Source organism: Copadichromis virginalis, linkage group LG16 (genome assembly GCF_057382275.1).
Source record: "Copadichromis virginalis isolate Kocher_CV1m ecotype Utaka linkage group LG16, C_Virginalis_male_GT1.1, whole genome shotgun sequence".
Taxonomy (NCBI): Eukaryota; Metazoa; Chordata; class Actinopteri; order Cichliformes; family Cichlidae; genus Copadichromis; species Copadichromis virginalis.
Window position 1 is genome coordinate 18,537,060 of NC_140633.1, and position 17,386 is coordinate 18,554,445.

General features: G+C 48.0%; 1 protein-coding gene across 1 annotated transcript in view; it reads left to right on the forward strand.

Annotated features, from left to right (window-relative positions):
* bcor (BCL6 corepressor) overlaps nt 1–16,423 on the forward strand; it is a 32,523-nt gene extending 16,100 nt beyond the window's left edge. The window contains exons 7-15 of the mRNA XM_085435087.1: nt 273–611; nt 1,693–1,980; nt 3,262–3,587; nt 4,807–5,091; nt 11,762–11,928; nt 12,667–12,812; nt 14,702–14,779; nt 14,951–15,104; nt 15,190–16,423. Of these exons, the coding sequence (XP_085291213.1) occupies nt 273–611; nt 1,693–1,980; nt 3,262–3,587; nt 4,807–5,091; nt 11,762–11,928; nt 12,667–12,812; nt 14,702–14,779; nt 14,951–15,104; nt 15,190–15,520 (2,114 nt within the window). The 3' untranslated portion in view covers nt 15,521–16,423. The remainder of the gene's footprint in view (nt 1–272; nt 612–1,692; nt 1,981–3,261; nt 3,588–4,806; nt 5,092–11,761; nt 11,929–12,666; nt 12,813–14,701; nt 14,780–14,950; nt 15,105–15,189) is intronic.
* Nucleotides 16,424–17,386: the final 963 nt, after the last annotated feature.

A 17,386-nucleotide genomic window follows, 5' to 3' on the forward strand; every position in this document is an offset into this window, starting at 1 on the left:
AACCATCAGGCCGCTGGCTCGGCTCGCATCAGATTAAAAAGTCTTTAACTCATCAAAGTTTTACTGCCTGTCTTTAAAGCAGAATAAAAGCGGGCTGGTGTTTAACTGGCATTCTCGCTCCGTCAACCCCCACCAACCACACCTTGTGTCACCCTGTTTCCCTGCTTGTTTTCTGTCTGAAATCTCTTCCCGTGTGTCTGCACCCTTCCCATCATCTTATGTTTATATTTCCTCTGTTCGCTTCATGTCCCCGTCTTCTCTGCTTTGCTCAGGTGTCCGGCCGGCATACACAAACAACAGAGTTCCAGTCCTTCAGAGGTGTGGAGGGCAGAGGGAGCCTTTATCCCATCCTCATGAAGCCCAAGATGGGGCCAGAGGTCCGGGCCAAGGAGGGCTAAAGGATGGTGTCAGGAAGGGGATGAAAGAGTGCGAGGAAGGTCACTGTATGCCACCCACACTGACGCCATCAAAGGGCTTTCCCGACGAGAGGACTAGCCCTGGCTTTGGGGTCACCAGGAAACGCCCCCTTGGCCTCAAAGCGGAGGACGAGGACACAGAGATGGAGGGAGAAAGGGTGATCCACTTGGAGAAAAGAGCCAAGCTTTGTACGGGTGAGAATTTCACAAACAAGCGTGCATCTCGCATGCCTCAAATAGCATCCCCCTTCTGCTCTTCATCCGCTCTCCATGCATCCTTAGAATTCCGCCCAGTTAGTTTTCCTTCACCGTGTGATGCCGAGCACCGTTTCATCCCTTGTTCTTTTTTTAAAAAATCCCACTTTTATAATCACTACTTCCATCCCAATCAATTCCACCTCACATCCGTTCCATCACAACACGCTCTTCCTCCCCTTTCCTGCTCTCTGTCCTGTGTTTCGCTCTGTGTGGCAGCCAGCTCTGAGAAGTGTTTAATCCTGCCTTTGAGTGGAGTGCGAGAGAAGCGACGAAGAGGGACAGCTATTCCCTCTGTCTCTCTCTCTCTCTCTTCTTTCAGCACTGCCGTTCCTTCGCTGTGCTTACCCACCCTCTTCAAAGCTGCTCTTTTCTTCTCTTTTCATCTCCTTTCTTTTTTCCCTCATCTGTTTGGGTTTCCTTTTTATTTCTTTTCTCGCTGGCATGCGGTATCGTGCTTGTTCTCCTCGGCACTGGCAGACGAGTCAAATACCCGTCCCCTGTGAATTTCATGGGGGAGAACCCTCCCTCTGCTTTTCCAGCCTTTATTGCTTTGTTTCTCCACCCGACTCTTGACTTCTCTCCCCTTTCACTCCGCAATCTGTCTGCTCTACATCCTGCTCCCTGCCTCTCTTGCCTGGGTGTGTGTCATATGTAAGGCTTAGATGGGGTTTTACCAGCCATAAGAATGTCCTGATTAATGGCCTTTGTTCTCTGTGCTCTGTTGCTTGCATGTCAATATCTACAGTAGTTCTGCACGTTGCAGACGGTGACAATGACGGCTTTAGAAAGCAGAAAACCTTTTAATCCAAATGTCAACTCAGAGACACTTAGAAGAAATCTTTAAGTAGCTCATAATGCACTTTTCAGACTACCTAGCGTTTTTTTTTTTTAAAATGACCTTTTAATAATAACCGAGGCTCGAGAGCTTGCTCTTCACATCTTTGCATCGAGGTTTAAACGCAAAAACCATCAAACTGTTGCGTTTCAAGCAACATTCTGTGTTTGTGTTCATCTGCAGACGAGCGTGAGAAAGCCAGTGCGGACGACGACGACGACGACGAGGAGGTGCGGAAGCTTAAGGTCTGCATAGAGCTCAAGGGACTGCGACTCAGCAAGCCCGCCGCGGGCGCTGCTTCACCTGATGGGTCCCAAATCAAGCAAGAGAGGGCATGGCCTCAGCCCCGATTGGTTAGCCCTACCCAGGGCCTGCGCGAGCGCAAGATCAGGCCCGGCGAGCACGAGGACAGAGCCGCGGCGCAGAGAAGCGAGATCAACAGGAAATGGGGCTGCGAGAAGCTGCCTAATGGTAAGAGTGAACCACCAGCCGTACAAACCGCCGAGTTCAGCTAGGGTAACGGAAATCTATCTTTGGCTCACGTTTCACTTTCTTGTTGAGCAGTCTGTCTTTAGGGGATTTCCCAAAAGCTGTCAGGGAGCACGAGGGGGGGGGAGATTCTTCCTCTTGCCAGGGTAAAGGCTTGAGGAATCAAAAAAAAGGGGGGACGCAGAGAACCACAAGATAAAATGCCTCTCACCACCCTCCCGGTGCGCAAAGATTTTGGCTTTTTCTTTCATGTTCAGCTGATCTACAGCGGGGTCTCTGTGAGGACGATTAAAAAGCAAATGAGGGGAAGTGGCTGGTGGAGGTATGTGTAGGCAGGTGGAGTGTGACTAATGTGTGATCAATGATTTTCTTTTTCTTTCCCCTTTGTTGGGTGTGTGAGGTAGAGGGGTCTTACTAAAGCCAGGGCTTTCCCTTATGAGAAACGCAAAATGGCGTCTCCGAGGCAGAAGAGAGAATAAAAGAGCAGTGGAGAGATTAAAGGAAGTGAATAAAGCAGAAGAGGGTTTGAGTATTTTTCTGTAGAAACCACAGACCATTACTGGGCACTGATTCTTTTTTTTTTTTTTTAAATAATATACATTTATTTAATTACCTCTCACCTCTCATGACTGTGACAACGGTTGTGTTGATAATGACTGTGGTTATTCCACTGTGTCTGTGTGTTGTTTTTTTCTTTTTTTTCCCCTTCAGAAAACCACTAGTCACATGAAATGCATGAATCTGCCTGTTAAGGATATTGCATTGTAAAAAGCTGTTGTCTCTGCAACAAATTGCTGTTATTAAATTGTTATTCTAAAAGTTGTACTGCAGCAGAAATCAGACCTAGACCAGATCGCCAAGTAGATTAAAGCGGGTTTGCAACGATCCTTAGGAGCAAATGTATTTCCAATAAGCTTTTCGACATTGAGGTTTCAAGGGCAGCTTTTTTATTTTTGTGTAAATATGTACTATAAGAGGCTGAAACCAGACAGTGCCACATTTGTTTAAGGAGATTACTCCTAGCCGTGTCCTTGCTGCAGTGAAGAAGTGCACAGGAATCACTATAGCGGTGTTTATGCGAGCTTGCGTGCGAGAGTGTGTGTTTTTTATTTATAATTTTTTTTTCCCTGGGCGAGCAGGCATGCTGCGCTCCCAGACAGCTCTGTGTGCTCATTAATAAACCAACAGAGGGTGAGAGATGGCCTTGCAATACTTTCCTATCCTCGCACTCGCTCACTCTGCCTTCCTCTTTTCCTTCTCCAGGAGTAGCTGCTGCCGTCGCTCCCCTCCCCCCCAGCCAGCTGAAGGACAGAGCGCACCCGCCGAACCCCTTCTCAGGTGACCGTGGCCTCAAGGAGTCCAGGAGGGGCCCCCCCTCTCCGGCCCCAGAACAGTCCGTGGGAGGCACCCCTCCCCTCAAGGTCCGTCGCCATAGTGACACGGACAAACCCAAGGGCAAGCGGCCGTGCAAGACCAAACACACCAGCCAGAGGGAGCGAGAGCGGGAGAGGGAGAAAAGGAAAGAGGCAGCCGCCAGCAGCCCGGGCCAGCGTTGCGGGACTGAGCTGGGAAAAGCTGAGGATGACAAGGTGAGTGCGACCAAGACGCAGGCGTCTGGATGTTTGCAGCGGCAGACTCTGTTTCAGTATGCCTGTTGGCGCCTCTGATTATGCAGCTGGGGACGGGAGGGAGGGACTGAGGAAGGAAGTATGTTTACAATGTTTAGAAGACTGCTGGAGCTTTGACCTCCCCGCGCCCTCAGCGGCTCCCTGCGGAGGGCCCCGCATGCATGTGTTTGTGTCTCTGGCCTTAATTGTCGAACGCGTGTCATCTTTTTGTGTGTGTGTGTGTGTGTGTGTGTGTAGGTAGGTGAGAGACAGGGGTGCGAGTGTCTGCGTGTTCGCAAGCATTCAAAAACCCTGGAGCAATTATATATCACACTCACTCCTGAACACAAAGCTACACACACGCACACTTTCTCGCACTCGCACAATGAGGAATGTGGCAGCTACGACTGAGCGTTTGAAACGCCGAGTTCAAAAGGAGGAGGGAGGGGGGAGAGCACGGGGGAAAAATTGAGGGGAAAAAAAAAAGAAAAAAGAAGGCGAGTCGTTTTCCGCCCGTGCTGCTCTCCTCCCCTGCTCCTCCTCAGCCTGACAGCTGCTTCGACATGGAATTCCACTGAGAGGGCTCGCAGTGTTCGCACACACTCAGTCAGACACGCACACACTCAAGCAGGCAACTCCCTCTCTCGTGTTGTGTTCAGAGGGCTCTGTTGGTTTAGCAGTTAAAGAAAAGTGGCGTGCCAACCTGCACTGTTTTAGGGCGTGAAAGCTTTGTGTGTGAGTGTGTGTGTGTGTGTGTTTTCAGCGATGCATAGCGTATCTCCCAGACACAATAGTCATATATAAACACAGATGTTGTTGATAAAAAATCAATCTGAGTGTGTATGTATAGAGTAGGTATGCTGTTAAAGAGGTAGTTTGGAAGTCATGTGAGGATAAGTGGGGTGGGGGGGTCTAAACACATGGCTTAAGCACAGATTTGAGCTTCAAATTTCAGTATGAATTTTGGGCCCTGATTTGAATACTTAAACCACCTTTTTAATTGATTCTCCTTTTAACTTATTTAAAAAAGTGGATATCATTTCCTGTGCATGGATGCACATTTTAATTTCCCTCCGTGCACGTGTGCGTAGTCTCATCCCTGTCCCCTTGGATGCTCGTGCTCGTGTGTGTCTGTCAATGTCCCGTCTGCTTCGTGGCAGGGACTGTAACGCTCTCTCCCCATCTCTCACTCTCTCCTCAGCTGAGTGAGCAGTGCAGCGCTCCGAGGAAGAGAGCCGCTTCTCCTAATCATTATCCCTGCTCTCCAGTCAAGCCCTGCTCCCCCACCGCGCTCTGTCCACCCTCCCTGCAGCTCCAGGCTAATGACAGAGCGGGCGGTGTTCCACCAGAGCCGGCGGGCTTGCACAGAACCCCCCCTGCCGAGCCCTCCGTGGTGCGTCCGATCCCGCCAGAGGCTCGTCGGCTGATTGTGAACAAGAACGCCGGGGAGACGCTCCTTCAGAGAGCAGCGCGACTGGGCTACGAGGTAATAGGCTTCAGTCGAAGTCATCCTCCCTTCTTATCTGCTTTCTCTCTTCGCAATTTACACCCTCAGACTTTGTCTTTTCCAAATCTCTCGCTTTCTCTCTCCCTTCTTAAATTGAGCTCATTTTCTCCACCTACTTTGTTCCTGTCTGTGACTCTGCCAAACGTCGCTTTACTCCTTTTTTTTTTTTTTTTTTTTCCCCTTCTCAGAGTTTTTGAGATTCTTCTTTCATCTGTCCTATTCTTCCTCTTCTTCCTTCTTGTATGATTTCCTCCTATTTCGCCCTCACTCGCGATTTCTACTTCAAATGCTCCATCTTTTCGGCTCGCCCGCTCTACTCTTTCTCTCTCTCAGGTTTCCGCTCTCTCCCTCCCCCCCTTTCCTCTCAGCGCTCTCTTTCTCTTCCTCTCTTTGTGACTCAGATTGTCGTTGGCACCCCTCCTCTTCCCCACAAGTGCGCACACACACACACACAGCCTCCCCTCTTCTCGCCTCGCTCCGCTCTCACATCTCATTAATTTTCCGTGAGGCGAAGTGTGACACACACCCCGGCGCGCACACACGCACAGAAACGAGCACGCGCAGGCAGCATGAAGGGATCGGTGGGATCATTATGCGCAGACTGATGCTCGCTGCCTCTCCGTAGCATCGGGAGATTTTTTTTTCTTTGCTGCCGATCATTTGCTCCTAAACCAGATCCTCATTCTCCCCACACGCAAGAAAGAATGAGACTTGTGTATATTTTACCGACTCTTTCTCGCTCTCTCGCAACTCCCATTGCTCCGAAAGCTTTTAATTAAAGTTGGATGGCCCGCTCTCTCGTTCTCCCTCATCCCCCGTGTTTCTCTTCGCGAGCCTAAACGTTTCTCCCCCTTGTTGACAGATGTTACAAATTGATTTATTGATCTGAGTAGTTTTAATGCTACTTGAGCTGCGGATTCCTGCTCTCTCAGTGTGTGTGTGTGTGTGTGTGTGTGTGTGGGCGCCTGTATGCGTGTCCACTCCTTCGGTATCTCCTTTGATGCTGCCTGTGTGCGTGCGTGATAATTTTTATCACCAGCAGAGGAATCTTCTCAGAAACTGTAAATAGGTGTGGGTTTCTTTTGTTGCTCATTCATGAGTTGCTTTATGGTTGTGTGTGTGTTTGGACACGTTTATGATGATGAGGTACGTGCGCGCGCGCGTGTGTGTGTGTGTGTCAGTGATTATGTGTGTGAGTCTGAATGGGAGAGAGCGAGAGTGTGAATGAGAGGTAAGCACTGGGAGTATAATCGCGTTCTAATGGCCCTCTAATGTGCCGTGGTGACTGTGGTTAGCAGTGGCGGCGGCTGTTTTTCTCCCTGGCTCGCTCGCTCGCTCTCTCTCACTCACACACACACACTCTCACACACACAGATACACGCGCACGAACAGGGTGCAGCGCAGCAGCAGGGTTCAGTCAGCCGTGCTGGAGAGAAGCTGGCTCGTCTCTCTGATTTATGCGTCTCTCTCGAACGTTTTTTTTCCCTCCCTCTCCTTTTTTTTTTTCATTCCCCCTTCGCATTTTTCCCTTCCTGCGCTCTGCATGTGGAGAGGGAATGAAGGAGGAGGGAGGAGAAAACCTGAGACTACACAAACAAGGCACTGACCGCTGCGCAAACAACCCCCTCTCTCCCACCCTTTCTTTCTTTCTCTCTCTCTCTCTCTCTCTCTCTCTCTCTCTCTCTCTCTCTCTCTCTCTCTCTCTCTCTCTCTCTCTCTCTCTCTCTCTCTCTATCTATCTCTCTCTCTCTCAGGAAGCTCGTCTCTCACTGCCTGTGTGCGATAAGCCTGGGGCAGGCCCCTGGGGCTCCCACACATGCACACACAAGGACGTGCTCAGGAACACACACACCAACTATGCATAAGGCCTAACTAACACACACACACACACACACACACACTTGCATACAAGCCTGTAGATGCGTACAGCGCTTGTCTCACGCTGGTGTTTAAGCGCCGCGAGCTCTGGGCTTATCACATGCAGGCAGAGAGATATGAGGGCCTGCGAGACGGAGGCACGCACACGAACACAGCTCACATGCCGATTATGAGCATGCGACGGAATACGTGCGCGCACGCACACACGCACGTTCTGACCCAGTAAGCACATGCACAGGCATCCTGACATGTTTCTTCTCCATATGCCACACAGACAAGGCGACTCTCGGCGTTCGCTATCGCACACCCACATAGACCTGAACATGCAAATTCAGTGTCTCCTCATGCACGCACAAGCCACTAAATACACCGCTGCATCTTTTTTGTGTGCGTGTTTGTGTGTAAATCGGCACATGCAGGATGCAGAATCACCTCATGCATGTGATTTTAGCACACATGCACTTCTCCGTGCTGTTCTCGCTGCCCGGGCCGACACTGTGCATATTTCACGTTCATTTAGTTTTGCAATCCGTGCCTCTGCACATGAAAGCCCACTCTCTCTCTCTTTCTCTCTCTCTCTTCCTTCCTCCCTCACTCCCCTTTTATTCTCTCGCTCTCCCTCGCTCTCCGAGCATTTGAAATGGTAATGAGCAGAGATTCTGCGGATGTCTTCATCCCTCTAGTGCTGGGGCTCGGGGCCCCTCAGCTCTCTGCCCATTGAAAGCTCAGATAAAGGTGCAATCTGTCATTTATTCTCCCCATGAATCGCTTCTGATTTTTCTCCTCAAATCCATGTATGATCCAAGCAAAGAGGAAAAAACTGGATTGCATTTTAAGTGCGTAGTTGGACCAGAAAGCGTGATGGAAAAACTTGGAAAATGAAATCACTGTGATCAGTGGTTTTTGTGGTAAAGTACATCCACAGTGACTTAAAGTTCAGCTTTGACCGATGGCAAGCAGTCCCGACAGTGCTGACCTTTGATGGAACTACAGACCAAAAAGTCCAAAATTTAACACGTTATCACACTAACTGTATTGCATTTCATTAAACAGACTAATACTGCACATCTCTTTAACTAAACAATTTTAAGCTGAGGTCGTTAGGGTCGTTAGCTTACTCGTCGCAGGCCAGCTAGCTATGACAACTGCTTTGGCGGGTTCGCACCATCATGTTGTTGGGTAGTAGCAGTATGCTTGCTAACTAGAGCTAGTTAGCAAAAGATTGCTAACTAGCTTCGGACGTAACATCAACGTTTTTTGCAAACTTACATTTGCACTCTGTCATCTTCTGATCCAACGAAATACCAATAGCTACTAATCTCTGAGTGACAAAGGATTATGCTTTCCGTATCCACAAGCCTGCTTGGGTCCAAGTAATGTAAATTTCATCATCAGACGGTGAGTGTGAAGTTCCGTGGGGGCGTCTGCGTCTACCTGCTTTTGGTGACTGCAAGGAGAATTTACATTACAGTGCAGCAGCTACGCATGCTCACAAAGTGGTGGACTTCAAAGAAGCATAAAGCAGGGGTTATATTTCCGAGTCTGCTTGGGACTTGACGTAAATTTCATCATCAGACGGTTAGCATGAGGGTCTGAGGATTCAGTACAACTCGACTGAAACGAGACGAGTCGCCCCCTGCTGGTTATTAGCAAAACATTTTGGGCCGTCTATGTCTAATATACAGAATATGGTAAACAATAACACAACTGTAAACGGTTATTGCAAGACCATTCGCATACCACAGGGTATGCATGTGCAGCAGGCAACGGCACAACAGGATTGACGAAATTCAAGACAAGGTTTCGTTTTTCCGCCTGGACTACCAACGAGGTGGAAGGTAGAAGCGGCAACAAGAAAACCAAAACAGACTTTGCGGTGTTGCAGAGAAAATGTAAGGACAGTGGCAGGACCATTTTTCATCGTTAGTAAAAGCCACTGGCATTGGCACAAGAAGGACGACCTCAAAAGAAAAGTACGCAAGCTTAGCTGTTATGGTTTGATCAGTGAACGCGGGTGTTGCGTTATCATTGTTTGTCCAGATTAAAACAATATCTCATTATTTTCACACAAAGGTTGGGTCAGCAGAGCTTCCATAGGTTTATTTTCGGGGCTCTTAAACCGGCCGAAGATTTTGGACAGCGGATGTGAAAGCAGAAGTTTTAAAATGAAACTGGATTAGTGTGGACGTACCCATTTAAAAGACACCTGTGGAGAAGCTTTAATGTGCAGGTTACTGATGAGAATGGGACATCCTCCTGTTTTTCATTCTTCTTTTTAAATTGGCTTAAATAGCATATGTGTGGCTGAGTGTGAGATGAAGTCTGACTGACATCATGAGTAGTTGCATACTGAGGCTTCCCGTCTCCCTCCAGCGGTGCCATTCTAGGAGGGCCGGGCTTTCACGCACACTTTACACATGCACTCAATCATCCGCACATTTCACTTTTCTGAGCACGCACAAACTTTGCTGCCTAGACTTCATCATTCAAAGGAAAGCCACTCGTGCATCTGCGCACGTGATTCATCTCGACATGACCACATGTGCTGTATGCGAGGACTCTGCGAGCCGCGAGGGGTTAAATGTCTGAGTGATGCATTGATTGCAGGCGAGCGCAGGGAAGCATTCTAGAGAGGGAGATTAGAGGACGGAGCGAAAGAGCGAGAGGAGGAGGAGGGGAGGGGTGTCTCATTTTACTGCGGAGGAGTGCGTGTGTGTGTCTGTCTGGCGGGAAGCCGGGGCTCTCATGCTAAGCTCCTCGCTCTCTCCCAGCGATATTAAACACGGCTCCGGAGGTTTAGCGCTACGCCTCCTCCACAGCCACACACAAAAAGGCACACAAGCGCACAGACACAGACCGAGGAAAGCTGCATATCAACACTCTCTACCCGTCAGTCTCTCTAACACTTGCTCTCATTCACTCCGCGCGCGCGCGCGCGCGCACACACACACACACACACACACACACACACACACACACACACACACACAGCAAGTGGAATCCCCCAGAGGGGAGCTTGAGCACAGTGCTCCTGAATCTCTCTCCAGCAGGCAAACACAGCGTTGGCAGTGAAAGAAAACCAGTTGGAGCGTCTCTCCACCTTCCCTCATTTCTCTCTCTCCCTCTTTTTATTTTGCACTTCTTCCTTGCCTGCTTTCCCTCTTCCTTCTCTTTCTCCATTATCTCTCCCGCCTCTCTGGCTCGTCCGATCGCTCGCTCTATCACTCCTTTCACCCCTCCCCGTTTTCACACCGCCACCCACCACCCCTTCATCTCTTGTTATTATCAGCTGCAGCCCAGAGGACTGCCCCGGCAGATTTCATCCACAGATTCATTTATCTGTCATCTGTCGGGGTGTTGCCTCTCGTCTGTCCCGTTCCGCGTCCTCTCTAACCCTCTGCTCGTCCCTCTGTCAGTCTGTTTTCTCTCTCCGCTTGCCTTTCCTTCCCTCTTCCTCCCTCCAGCCACCCTGTTCTGAAAGCGCGAGTGAGAGAGAGATAAACACTTGGACTAGATGGCAGCCTAGAATTAGCATAGAAATGGAAGTTTGGAGTCATTTCCCAGGTTCAGATGAGCAGCTCTGCTCCCCTCGGCACAGGACTGTCAGCAGGACAGGGTATGAATGTGTCTGGATATAAGAGTCACGTGTGTGTGTGTGTGTGTGTGTGTGTGTGTGTGTGTGTGTGTGTGGTTACAGTTGGATCCATAAGTTTAAAAAATCTATATATTTATATATAATTTTGCTTCTATATACCACTACAATTGATATGAAACATAGCAATAAAGATGTAAATGTATGCAGCTTTAATTCAAGGGGTTTTAAGACAAATATTGTGTTAATGTTAACGAGTTCAAGCTATTTTTTTTCTATATTTCTACGTGACATTTCCATTTTCACAGGCTCAAAAGTGAAAGGACAATTTACTGGTGTCGTGGAGACGGGCCACTCGTGGTCACAAAACTGCTCATTTCATGCGAATTTAAGGACATATTGGATTTCAAAGCTATTTTAACGTCTGGATATATCTATTTGGGTTTACAAATACTAGTAATAGCCAGTGCCACACTAAGTTGCCTATCCAAAAGTGCACAAACTAACAAAAAAAAGCACACTTGTCTGACTCGAACGGGCCCTGTATCGACACACTTTTAGGCTGCTTTCTGTCTCTCTGGCTCGTCTCTGTTTAATGGCAGCAGACGCTGCTCCAGTCCAATAAAAACCAGTCTGACTACTTAGTGCTGGACCTCCAACTGTCACAGCCCTAGACCAGAGAAAACGCTTCCAGCTCTTGAGCGGCGCTATCAAATCTCTTTGTTCCGCTTCCATTATGCTGTGTTCAGAGCCCAGCCATTGTAACTGGCTGCCACAGCAGCGTCCAGGCCCAACCATGCCCCACACACACACACACACACACACACACACACACACACACACACACACACACACACACACACACACACACACACGTGCATGAGGAGAATCTGGCAGGCTAAATACAGTTGAGTCACACTTGGTCTCCTCGATGTGTTTGACGCCAGCTCCAGTATTATGGAGCATTTGTGTGCGAGCGTGTATGTTTGTCCAGCACAGGAAACACACTCAGTTCCTCCTTTCCTTCATCCTTTCCTTCATTTTTCTCCCTCAGGAACCGTAAAGGGAAGGACTGTTTGCGCATGCATCTGACTTGTGTGGCTGCTCTCGCAGTGTTTGCTTCGCAGATGCTCACACACTAAGCCCTGCTCTCTTTGTTGGCTCTTTTATTTTTTTTAGGAGGTTGTGCTGTACTGTCTGGAGAACAGAGTGTGTGAGGTGAATCACAGAGATTACGCCGGTTACTGCGCGCTCCACGAGGCATGCGCCCGCGGCTGGCTCACCATAGTCCAACACCTTCTGGATTACGGGGCTGACATCAACTGCAGCGCTCAGGACGGCACCAGGTAAACGAACTCTTTCATGCACGTGCACACTCGATCACAAACACCAACGGTTACATAAACACCCCTCTTAGGAAAATGCAGAAATGTAGGGATTTTCTTTTTTTGGTTTTACATGAATTCCCGAATAAAGAAAACCAGGGCTTGGCCATCAATAAAGTGACGCGAGCTTTCTCATAACTAAAATTTCTGGGATTTATTTTACATTATTGTACAAGAGCAGTGATTTGGCTGATTAGCTGCACTTTTGGAAAGGGAAGGCTAGTACTTTCATTGCAGTGTTATTAAAATTTACACTGGGGGGTCTGTTCTAAGAAACTGTGCTCAGGTCTTACAGGAGTATTGCCCATGCAGTTTTGCTTTTGAGATTTGCAGCATCTGCAGTAAGAACAACAGTAGTCTTATAAATCTGAATTTCATTTTACTTTATGTCTCGCTACGTCTGAGTTTAGGGAAAATCTAAAAAAGGAAAATATAGATCGTTCTTGTAAGTTTGATCAGAAGTGAATTCCCAAAAATATCCTCCACACCATGTATAAATTTTATCCATAGATTTTGAAGGATATGTGGATCCGAGTTTAAAATATTTTCTGAAGAAGGTAAAGAAGACATTTCCCTCTTATAATTTTAATTTGATATGTATTTGTAAAGATATGATGCAAAATGCAATTTCCCCCCTAATCTCATCCTGGAAAACCACTCCAATAGTTAATCAATGAACTTACTTCCCTGTGTGTGTAGACCGATTCACGATGCCGTGGAGAACGACCACCTGGACGTGGTGAGAGTCCTGCTGTCTTATGGCGCCGACCCCACCTTGGCAACGTATTCTGGCCGTGGCCTTCTCAAGATGACCCACAGCGACAGCATGGAGCGCTTCCTCACTGGTAAATGTGATTTTCTTACATATGAAAGAAAGAAATTGACATTGAGTCCTTGACTTCAGATTCTTACATTTGAGTCTCATTTTGGCACGTGTGATAGATGGCTTGCAAACAAAGCCTTCTGAGTTAGGCCATCATATGTAGGAATTATCTGCAATATGAAGAAAGACAAAACGGATCTTAACAAAAAAAAGGTTACTTAATACCTAATTTAAGATCCTTATTAAAATTGCAGTGTAGTAAGAGCTAAAGTTGGTAGAATGTTTCTTCTCTCATGCAGACAAAATGAAATGCAAAAGCCACAAAATTTGAATATTAATGTGCCTTTGACCACAGATCATAAAACTCAGCAATGCTAGAAAAGGGAAATAAAAGCCAACGCGAAGCAAGGATTTCTTTTTCGAAAAACACACACGCACACACAAAAAAACAAAAACCAGAAGGCACACCGGAGTGTGGCCATCAAAAGGTGAGGCAAGGGTAAACTGTTAAAGAGATCGGTCACGAGCCCGGTTCCCGAAAGCTCCCATCTTGGCTTGTTTGCTGTTCTTTCAGCGCTCTGACCTCTGTGCAACCTGTTGGTGTGAGGCCCCCTCCGCAAATCCTCCCAACTACAGCTCGACACGTCCGTCGCTGTCATCCCCGTCTCCCCTCCAGCGACCTCCCTACCCCTCCTCTCCCCCTCCCTTCCTCCCTCGACCACCTGTTAGACAGGGAGTCTGAGCCCGCCAGGGTGCGTGCTGCTGCCTCTGAGCTCCTCTATCTGGTTACTTAGCAACGGCAACTGTGTTTGCTCAGCGTACGTGCGGAAATGGGCTTTGCTCTGGCTAGAGACTCTGCTTTTGTACGTGTACATGTGAGCGCCTGTCTTTTCACAAGGCTGCCACGCTACAGTCTGACGTGTGTGTTGTGAGGGCTTGATGTTTGTACTCGGGTTGAGTCAACACGAATCTGTGCACAGGAGGAGGAGGAGGAAATGAAAGCACACACACACACACACACACACACACACACACACACACACACACACACACACACACAAACAGGCTCACGTTTCCCCTGTAGCCAGCTGCTTGGCATTACCTGAACTAGTTAAAAGCTATTGCCTGAGAGACACTCGGGGGCTCGTAGCGAGCAGGAGAGACGATCGCGGAACGGAGGCGAAAATAAAACAGGTGGCAGGAGGAGGTTTATGCGAGTAGGTAGACGCCTGCGAAAGCTGGTGCTGAATGTTGAAGAGAACGCGGGTGGATGGATCGATGTCGGCAGGGAGATCGAGCACCGGAGAAAATGAGCGAGTGCAAGCGATTGCTGCCCTCCCTCCACCTGGTCCCACTCATCTGGAGGCCGTTAATCCCTCCAAACACACGCCAGACGCCCCACGCCTCAGCACTGGCACAAAGCCCAGCTCTCACTCTGCAAGTGTGTGCGTGCGCGCGCATGTGCTGAATACACACTTTGCTCTCGCTGGGTGTGCTTATCCAGCTCCCTCTGCCTGTTTGTTTCCATCGCTCTGTGTGTGTGTGCGCACTCGGCGACTGTGTGTGGTTCTTGTTTGATTCCTGGCAGCAGTCTGCAGGCCTGCTCTGCACTGAGCCAGCTCTAACCCAGCGGAGACAGCCACTCTCCTCCCCCGTGGTAGAGCCGCTGGCCCCTGACCATCAGCCCTCCCGTCCTCCCCTCCTCCCCCCAAAAACATTTGCTCTGTTTGTTTCTCTTTTCTCTCTTGACACTCCCCCTCCCCCTCCCCCTCCTTCTCTCCTCTTTTTTTTCCTGCGCTCTTTATCCATTTTTCTGCTGTATTCTCCAAGGGCAATTGTATTTGCCTCGTTGCCTGTCCCCAGGGCTTTGGCTCTTGAATAACAGGCTTCGCTCCTCTCCTCTGTCCGTAGATTATTTTGCCGACCTTCAGGGCCGCTCAGATGACGACCCAGGGCTTTATTGGGAATTCTATGGCAGCGCTGTGTGTGGTGAGTACTGATCAGCACTCTGCGTGTGTCCTTTAGTGCTTACAAAGTCTTTATTTTTAAACATCATCAGTGTCTGTACGTCGCACTGGCCTCTTTTAGGCAAGGCAGCTTTATGGTAATGTTGACGCTCACTAAAAAACGATCCGTGCTTTTCCTTTTTTCTGTGTCCAGAGTCTACTGAAGAGGGCGGTGTCTATGACATTTTAGCAGACGCCCCAGGTCCAGATGATGAAGATGAGGATGATAAAAGGGAGGTGTTTGAGTTCGAGTTCTCCGACCGACCTCTTTTGCCTTGCTACAACATCCAGGTGTCCCTCTCCCAGGGGTGAGCATTATTCTCAAAAGCAGATTACATTTTCAACTCTGTTTTTTCCTAAATTCCTAAACGTCTGTTAATTATTCTCTTTCAGGCCAAAAAACTGGCTGCTATTCTCCGATGTGCTCCGTCGGCTGCGGATGTCCGCTCGCGGTTTCCGGCAGGCCTTCCCTCACATGGAGGTGGTGACGGTAGCGGAGGCGGAGTTTTACCGGCAAGCATCTCTGTCCCAGCTCTTCTCCTGCCCAGAAGAGCTGGAGGGCTTCCATCCCGACAGCAAGGAGCTGCTGGACCTGGTGGAAGACAGCGCAGAGCTCGCAGCCCTGCTGGGCTCCACGCTGGAGTTTCTGGACGACCGCTGGGATCACCCCGGTGACAAACTCAAGGACAAAATCAAGGCTGTGGAAAAGTTGGGCTCATCCTGACCCTTTGACCCACTGAACCTTGATCATTATCGACTGCAGTTTGCTTTAGAACCGAGCAGGGGTTATGACGATATGCCTTAGCCTGACCTTTAGTTCCTGCGCTTCGGCCCGACTCTGGACCAGCACTGGTGCACTGTACAGATGGACTGACCTACTGGCTGATGGGCTGCTGAAACATTTCCCTCTGTTAACTGAGGATCAATATATTTGTGACTCAATAGACTTAATAATGGTCTTATTTTTATAAATTAATATATGTATAAATAAATATATAGATATATATATATATATATATATATATATATATATATACATAAATAAATATATAATATCAAGAGATTTTTTTTTTTTGCTCACACGCCCCTCTGAAAGATTTTGTATGGCAACAGAGCGTAAGCGTGTTGTCAGCAACTGGATGCCGTGCGTGAGCGCGCGGCACATTGCGCATGTGTGTAGTTGTACAGAATAGTACCGAGGCTGTGCTATTGAATGTGGTATCTGTGTTTATAGGAAGCACATGATGTCCTGTTTTTCTCCCCCCAGCCATCCCCTCCTCAGACTTTAGTGCTCGCTTGAGCCTCAGGGGCTTTTCTGTTGTTGTTGTTTTTTGGGGTTTTTTTCTGGATGTTCAAATGTTGCTTCCTGTTTAGTCTGTAATTTAACATGCAAACTACAAAATTGTATAATAAAGTTTTAAGATAATGTTGATATTCACCCCTTGGCACAGCTTGTACATAACAAGGAGGCTACTGCAGTAAGGTAATTTTTGGTGTGTCCAGTTTTGTTTTGTTTTGGGTTTGTTTGTTCTTTTTGTTCTAACTTTGTAATTAAAATATCTCATAATTTGTATTTATATTTTACAAACGAAGTTGCTTTAAAATAAATATACAAACCGCAAGATGATCTACGCGTCCTGCTCCTCGTTAAGTCATTCATGAAGTCATTTGAATTCTGAGAAGTTGAGCGGTGATGGGGGCCCTGTCGATTTCAATCTGTGTGTATAATTACTCCTGTGCCTGATGGAAGTGCGATCCACCACGATCCTCTATTGCCATCTCTTGGAAATTTTAAGTATTGTAGGTTTAGTGCAATTTATTGCTGCAACCCTGAGAGAACAATGTGCCAACTCCCCTTTTGCCGCCTATGTGGTGAACAGCTGCTGGCTTGCAGCGTCCTCTAGTGTATAAATCTGCAAACGCCACCCATTCAATGGGGCTTCAATTCTAAATCCCAACTTTTGTGTGGGTGCCGATGCTTTTTAATGTTAATGGAAATCCAGGAGGTTTTTGACTGCATCAAGGCAGGATTGGAAAACACAATATGTGAGTGTGTGTCATGATTTGATTACTTGATTAGCCAAATTAAAAGTTTTGGGTTTTTTTCAATGGCAATAATCACCTAATGATCTTCTTACTATCAGCAAAATCAGCAATGAAGTTCTCCTTCAAATGAGCAGTATCACTGAGGCTGCGGATCTCTATTCATTTGTGCCACAGAGCTCTACTGTTGTACACAAGTGACTTTAAACTTGGACTCATTGTTGGTGCCAGACAGACTAGTCTGAGAGTTTCAGAAAGTGCTGCTCTACTGGGATTTTCCTACATAAATGCTTAGAATGGCTTGTAAAAGAGAAAATATTAAGTGAGCAGCAGTTCTCTGGGTGAAAATGCCTTGTTGATGCCAGAGGTCAGCTCATACGAAGCCAACAGTTACTCAAATAACCACACACTATAACCAAAGTATGCAGAAGAGCATTTCTGAATGCGCAACAAGTCTATCCTTGACGCAGATGGGCCACAGCAGCAGAAGACCACACCGGCTCCCACTCCTGTCAGCTAAGACCAAGAATCTGAGGCTCCGGTTCAC